Source organism: Helianthus annuus, chromosome 15 (genome assembly GCF_002127325.2).
Source record: "Helianthus annuus cultivar XRQ/B chromosome 15, HanXRQr2.0-SUNRISE, whole genome shotgun sequence".
Lineage (NCBI taxonomy): Eukaryota > Viridiplantae > Streptophyta > Magnoliopsida > Asterales > Asteraceae > Helianthus > Helianthus annuus.
In genome coordinates, this window is record NC_035447.2 from 3,754,687 (window position 1) to 3,762,758 (window position 8,072).

Sequence of the window (8,072 nt, forward strand, 5' to 3'; positions counted from 1 at the left end):
GGTAATGTCGTTACGACTTATGGTCATGTTACTCCTTTACCAGGTGGTAACAAATTTTGTATACAAAACCCCAAATTTACCGACTGTAATTGTATTCTTAGAAATACTCAATAACTGTTATTCGCATGGAAAGATGTTTAGGGTTTTGTAAAAATAGTTAACAAAAAAGAGGATTACTCACATTGCTGTCTTAGATTATCCTTCAGGGTTTCCTGGTGATAATCTATAAATTACACAAATGCACGTGTGTTAGTATAATAACCCATTTTAACATTAGTAATACCCTCCTTGAGACGGCATTCCAACAACTATGTCGGGCAGAACCACGACAGCCGATACGGAACCCTAGATCAATCGGGCAGAGTATCTAATACGTCTCCAGGGGTTATGATACTTACATCGTAGCAGAACCTCGCTATTTAGGGGGGTATTATACCTGAGTATAATTCCTACACTTCAGGATTTAAGTAAGAAAGAAAGATTTGAGCGACGGAAAGTGAAATCCCGATGCCTCCTTATATAGGGTTTGATTTCCACCTTTACGCGGCCCGCGTAAAAGACAACACCGGGCTTACGCGGCCCGCGTCAAACCCGGGTCAATGCGTAGCTCGTCCGGGTCATCCAATAGGTTCAACACGCAGGGGACACGTGTTAGCACAGGGTTCTGCCGCGTTCTAAGACTTTCGCGGCCCGCGTTAACTAAACGGGGGTCTTACGCGGCCCGCCTAAACTAAAGAAAACTAACGAAATTAGGTTCCAACCTTAATACCGCCCACGTAAGATTGAGGTGGGTTCTACGCAGCCCGCCTCAACTTAATATTTCTTGTTTTTAATTTATTTTTAATGTCATATTATATTTCGGGCTTGGTTTTCACATACGGGGTGTATTTAAAGACATTTTAGGATATTTTAAGATATATTAGGGTGTCGGAAAAATTATGAGTGTGTCGGTTCAGGATTGTTATAGAAGAAGAGAAGGAAGATATACCCGCACCAATTCCGTTATCAGCTACTCTGTTCATTCAAAGTTCACCATAACCATTCGTCCCACCTTCATCAACAAAGATCAACCTATTGGCAGTAACTTTCCCTCTGGAACTGCTTGCAGTTCAAGATGAAATGACTCAATTTTACACAGAGGATGATCCATCGAAAAGAACCTTCCCATCTCTTCAGGGATTTGAAACTCCAAAGAATATTTATGAATATCTGAAGCTAAAGGGCAAGCAAGCAGAAGATAAGGCAAATGAAAAGTGTAAAGGGCTAGGAGACATTAATTTATCAGCTCGCATGCAACATTGGCTTGGTGAAGTCAAGAAGCTGGAAGATTTTGCTAGAGACCTGAGTAAGAATATGTCAAATCGGTCACCAAATGCTGAGCTAGAAAAGACATTAAGAAATGAGTTCTTGAACACTATCATGGAAACCAAGCCCTACGAAGCCTACAGATCTGATTTCAAAGACTGGCCCCTTGAGGCTCTTAATGAGGAAGTTAATAGAATTGAAAAGATGAATAAAGATCCTCAAATGCCAAAATCTGCTCCCAACTGGAAACAATACAAAAAGGTTGAAGTGGATGAAGTGTTGAAGTATAAGAGAATGAAGGCAGAACTTGTAGTAGCTAAGGTTGGGACTGCTAGACATATTGGAAAATGGACTAAGTTGTCTATTGATCTAGCTTACAGTAGGTTAGAAGAGCGAAGAAAGACAGATCCATCCCTTCCTAAAAAGCCAATATACAAAGATGAAACGACTGTTATACGTCAGCAGACCGTTACATCTAAAAAGTTGTTCTCATCAGCAGATGTATCCATTGCTGCCTTGAACCAAAGAAAAAGACAACAACTGATGGATGAGGAAGATGAAAATAGGTATGCTGAGCACAGAAAAGAGTCTATCAAAAATCAGTTACGATATGGATTGGATGATGCTTCATTGAAATTACAAGCTCAAGTTGCTCAAACACTTCAGAAGTTGGCAAGCAGGCCTCAATCGCCAAATTCCTCTCAAATAAAACTTCTCCCAAGAAACCCATCAGACCCAAAAATACTAAAGTGGAAGTCTGACAAACAGACCCATGAATTGACTTTGATGAAATCTGATGGTAGTGTTGAAAAGATATCAAGGGAGAATGCACTTGGTCTGAATCCAGTTGACCTCCAAGATCTTTTTAACCTTCAGCTTGATAGGGATGAAGATGATACCGATTCTATGGATTTTGAGCTCCAATTCAAAGGGCAAATCCGGGAAATGTTGATGAGAGAATAAAGAAAAGCTGATTTCTAAAATATGCTGATTCCTTGATTTAGTTTTGCTGAAAGTTGTTGAGGCAGGTGATTGTGTTTTTGTAGTTATCGTTTGTTGAACTTTAAGTTGTATTCAAATTCTATGAAGTACGTATGTCTATAAACAGTTTATATTGTCTTTTTAGGTAAACAGTTAAATTGTATTTAATTGATATATTAACCGATACTCTATGTTTATAGTTGTCTTTTAGCTATAATAGATAACACGTTTTGGTACAATATCTATGCACGTATCTATATGTTCTATTAATATGTGTTATGCATGCTTGTCTAAGAAACGACTCGTGTTTGCAGCTCTCATTTTTAATGAGAGTACTAAATTCTTTGTTAATAACATTATTCTCTTAACATCTGTTTACCAACCTTACCAACCTTTGTAATTTCTGTTGACTGGCCTTTTTAACATAGGTTGACTAACATGCATATCTGTTTACTATCTATCCATATGGCAAGCTCTGTTGGAGATAATGGATAATTTTTTTTAGTAAAGTCTGTTGGAAAGCAACAGAGGTTTTTAACAGTTAATAGACAACAGTAGTTTGCTATCAACATAATGGAATTGCTGTTGAATAAACCTATTGACCATTAGTGTATATCAATTTTATAAGTCTGCACTAATTATTTTTTTACTCTTTGTCAATATGGGCTATGCATGGTTTTCTAAGAAACAGATGTTTGTGGTTAAACAGATGTTTGGTCATAAACAGATGTTTCACCTTAAACAGATGTTTTGGCTTAAACAGATGTTTGGCCTTCTATATCTGATATTTGGACTTAAGTAGATGTTTGACCATAAACAGATCTGTGGCGTTAAACCAAACATCTGTTTAAGGTCAACATCTGTTTGACTATTGGTCAACATCTGATTAACTTTTTGTCAACATCTGTTTTAATTTTGGTCAACATCTCATTTAGTATTCAACAGAACTTTGAATAACTCAATATCTGTTTAATTTGCTGTTTCGTTTTCTTGAATTCTATGTAATTTTGTAAAGTAGTACAAAAACAAACATTTTTACAAAATCTTAAGTCACCCTATCATTAAAGTAACTTTGTAAAGTAGTTTGCTCTCAACATAATGGAATTGCTGTTGAATAAAGCTATCGATCATTAATTTATATCTATTTTGTAAGTCTGCAGTAATTATTTTTTTACTCTCTGTCAATATATGTTATGCATGGTTTTCTAAGAAACAACCCGTGTTTGCACACGGGTCTTACCGCTAGTTTGATATAATAACCAGAAACTTCATGCGGTTTGAGTTGGGATTTTAAGGGTTGATTTTAGTGACGATTTTGTTGACAGAAAAGGCGTTAAAGTGATGGAAAGATTGAAACTTGATGTGATTTGAGTTGGGTTTTGGGTGATGAAATGGATGTTGAATTTGAATGTCTAAATTGTTGAATAGTATCTTTCTGGTGTGAAGTATACCCTGTTTTTTAGTGTGGTTGGTGTGAGAGAGAAGAGAGTTTACAAGGGGGAAGAACCAGAGGTGAAATTACTAACCTACCCTAATGTGCAAGATACACGCCATATTTAACTAAAAATTTTAATCAGGTTAGGGTCAAAGGACGTAAGATGTAATGTGTTTTACAAATAAAGGATTGTGACTGTAATTATTAAAGTTAAAGGGTATCTAGATCCACAACTCCGTGTTACAACAACCACTCTCTTTATATAAAAAGTTTAGATAATTGATGAAGTCAGATAAATCACATAAGCCTTAATTTCGTAAACTACTAAAAGTTATACAAAATTTTACCACCGGGTTGGGCTGTTCAAATTGCTCGGCGCTCGACGCTCGTTCGATGCTCGCTCGGAAAATGCTCGGAATTTGCTCGTTCGATTCAGCTCGATTAAAAAAATGCTCGGTTCAGATCGGTTCGGTTTGTAAACGAACCAAGCACGAGCAAAGGTCCGCTCAGTTCGGTTTGGATCGGTTGGCTCGATTTATTTTAGGGGAATTCACGAAACTAGCCTTGACCACACCGCTTTTTCAATTCTGGCCAACTGACCCGGCTCCACGAGCCGGCACCGTCAACTGAACCGGCTCAAGGAGTTCCTTCAACGATGACCAATCTGATGGAGACACGTGTCCGACAAACTGCTCGGATCAGCTGAAACGGCTCCGAGCAGGTGAACCGGCTCGAACCTTGTGTTGTGCCAGCTCGTAGCATACCTGAACCGGCTCGAACCTTGTGTTGTGCCGGCTCGTAGCATACCTGTGCCGGCTCGTGGCACACCATCACTCCACCGCCACCATCACCTCCACCGCCACCATCAATCCACCGCCACCATCAAAACTAGTACTGTCTCTCTCTCTCTTTCTCAAAACCAGTACTCTCTCTCTCTCTCTCTCTTTCTCAAAAACACTGATCTTTAACGGGAGGTGGTGCTTGGTGATGGTGGGTTTATCGGCAGAGGAGGGAAGGAGGAAAAGGGGGTGGCGTTTTGGTTCGGCGGTTGTAGTGTTATGGTGGTTTGGTGGAGGTGGGTATGGGTTAAGGAGGCGGAGCAGTGGTGGTGGAGGTGATGGTGGCGGTGGAGGTGATGGTGATGGTGGCGGTGGAGATGGATGTGTTTCTCTCTCACACACAAACACACACTGAAGCTGTTTCAGAGAGAATCTTGGCAGATCACGTGCTTGCTTGTCTGAATATAAAGAGACTAGGGGGACAAATGGACAGGTGGCAAAAAACAATTGGTTGCTTGAAAGGATTTTTTTTGAGCCGGGTGGGGATGCGTGAAACGGCATTTTATGGGGTGTCAACTGGCTATTTTTGAAAAATTGACCAAATGGTGGCTATTTTCGAAAAATTGACCAAATGGTGGCTATTTTCGTGATTACCCCTTTATTTTATTCAACCCGTGTAATACAAGGGGTTCCACAACCTAGTATTTTAAATTAGAAAAACATATCAAATAGTTTTCTTCTATTCACTTAAAGTCTTTAAAATTGACTTATCCATATACGATTACCGGTAGTTCAAAATAATGAAGAAAAAAGTTATGTTATCTTTAGAAAAAATGATCATAGGACATTGAACTGAACCATATTTAGTTGTTCTTCCATCATAACATTTAGTGATGTAATTAGCATAATTAATACCCACATCATAAATTAAATTAATGGCAAGCTGCTTCATGGTTATCTCATCACTAAAAAAAGCTAGGAAAACATTTAAACGTACCCTAATATAAAATAAAGAACATCATTAATATTCAATATCTTATCAGGACATTTAGCTATTTACATCATAATACAAAAGCTGAAAGCATTCGATATATATATAATTATATATATAACCAAAAGACTAGACTAGACTATTGGTATGTATTTGTAATTGTACGAAATTAATCAAACAAGAGACTGACTCATGTTAATACTAATTTCTTCTTCTTCTTCTTCAACTTGACTCGTGATCCGACTCTCTGGCTCCGTCTCGTTAGCAACAGGCACAATGTCTATTCTAACATCAACTACAGCTGGTTCTGACGTTGTTGTTGTTGTTTGGATAGATGAAGCAGTAGTAGGATGAGGCGTTGTTACTTGATCCACAATAACAACATGTGAGCGGCAAAGCGGGCAGGTTGAATGATTAGAAAACCACATGTGAATACAGCCACTGTGAAAACAATGTTTACAATTGGGTAAAACCAGACACTTGTCATTCTCTTCAAACTCCGACAAACAGACAGCACAATCTTCCACAACATTGGTTTTGGTTTTGGAGTAAACAAATACAGGGGGGAGTGACTTCAATACGGAAGCGTTGAGCCCACTTGAAGAACTGCGGTGGTTGTTGCGGAAATAAGGATGCCGGGTGAAGAAGCTCCCCAAGAACATGAAGACGAAAAGGCTGATATATATGGCAAGCAAGATTTTAACCAAGACAGCGTCAGGTATGCCGCCGTGATGTTCACTGTAGGGCCGCCATGGGGCCATGACCGGAGAGTATGCGGACATGGAGTTATCTGCAGGCAATATATCGGAGATGATTAATGAATCGGAATTGTTTGGATGAATGAAAAACTCAAAGTTCATACATACCATCTATTTATAAGTTTACATACATAACTTGGAAACCAAGTTAAAGAATGTGAAATAATTCAAATACGAAATTCAAAAAAATATATATATATTAAATGCTTTGCATGTTTATCGTACGTCAATCTCATGCATAAGAGGTGATTCAACTTCCAACATTATAAATACATGTTTTAAGTGGTTTTTCACTAGTACGTATTTATTGGCGGTCGAAATAATGAGCTTGGAGAGGTTTAAAAAATAAAATAAAATAAAATAAAATAAAAAACCAAGAAAGTCGTTGTTCCAAAAAAGCGGGTCAAACTTCTAGAATTATAACAAATATCAAGAGGCGAGATTTAACGCAGCCGCATTAGCCGAGATTTAACTACCGAAAACATGTCTAAACTTCTAGAATTATACTAACAAATATCAAGAGGCGATACCTAGTGAATGAAAGGTTTGGATGTGGACTTGAAGCCGAAAATATCTTGGAGTCCTTTGAGCTCCTTACTTGCGTAAACAGATCGAAGAGAGGTAGAGGGAGGGTATAAAGTCTTCGCAATTAGGGTCGTAGAGTGGAAGAGTTTGTTGTGAATTAAAGTGATTCATGCATACATACGTAATCTTAAAAGGATAAGGGTTGGGGTGGTTTTTGAGTGGGCCGCACTTCTTGGGCCATGAGGGGGAGGTCGGTTGGGTTTGGCTAGAGTTCCATATACTAATACACAATCAACATACTATATCAACATGGATCATTATCTATACGCTCACCCATTTAATTAATAACAATATTACAATGTTTCAAAACATTATTCCATAAGCTAGGAAAAAGGGACAAGCGGGTGTGGTTCTTGGGCCGAGAGTAAAAGAGATTGGGCCACTTGGCCGTGGGCCATAGGCATAATTATTGGGTTAGGTTGTTTGGGGCCGAAAGTATGTTGGGCCGACGCAGATTCGAGTCGTGTCACGTTTTGGTTTTGAATAAAACGTTAGAATAATGATACATGCCAATATATAAAATTTCATTTGTTTATATAAATAAGATTAGTAAATGGAATTAGGTTTCGTAGAAAAGTAAAAAGTAAAGCATAACATAAATTAATTTACAAATGTGAAACGAACATTGCTAATGTCACACCCCAACCGAATAGGAAGAAGAATCAAAGAAAAAAGGTTGAGAAATGAAGAAGTTATGCTCACATAAGCAAGTTGTGATGATTATGATCTTGTTCGGATTTCCAGCAGATTTGTGAGTGATTTGAGAGTGAAATTTGTGAGTTGTAAAGTGGAAAATGTGCGGAAGACACTTATGTTTTATAGGGAAGTGATTAAGGTTGGGTTTGGTGGATAATAAATGCAAGAAACGCACTTTAGATAACAAATAAAACACAAACAAGCTGCCAACCGCGAGCTGATGAGGCTGAGCTGCGAATCCAACTCGTCGCGGGCCGCGAGCCCAGAGGGGCTGCGTGTCGCTGGCCGCGAGCCGGGGTTAGTCGACCCAAGTTTCATGTTTTGTCACTTATTACCCCTACACTTATAAATAATGATGTTCTAAGTTTATATTTATGGTGTTTTAGGTATAAAACCATATGTTAAGGTATGAAATGAAATAACATCATTAAACGAACATAAAATAAGTGTAAACGTGTATATTAGTCGAGAATAAGTGTCGTATTTACGTAAGTCGAACACATAGGTCTTATGTTTGCAAGTTTGACGTATTTATAACAAGT

General features: G+C 38.3%; 1 protein-coding gene across 2 annotated transcripts; it reads right to left on the minus strand.

Annotated features, from left to right (window-relative positions):
• Positions 1-5,506: 5,506 nt before the first annotated feature.
• LOC110910143 (RING-H2 finger protein ATL17) lies at positions 5,507-6,906 on the minus strand. 2 transcript variants are annotated; one of them, XM_022154858.2, is made up of 2 exons: positions 6,780-6,906; positions 5,507-6,281 (listed from the first exon to the last, which is right to left on the minus strand). In XM_022154858.2, exon 2 carries the CDS (start codon positions 6,271-6,273, stop codon positions 5,665-5,667), a length of 609 nt encoding a protein of 202 aa, XP_022010550.1. In that variant the 5' UTR covers positions 6,274-6,281; positions 6,780-6,906; the 3' UTR covers positions 5,507-5,664. The 2 variants fall into 2 exon arrangements, with proteins under 2 accessions (XP_022010550.1, XP_022010551.1); XM_022154859.2 differs by lacking the exon at positions 6,780-6,906 and adding an exon at positions 6,358-6,419.
• Between the last annotated feature and the right edge of the window lie 1,166 nt (positions 6,907-8,072).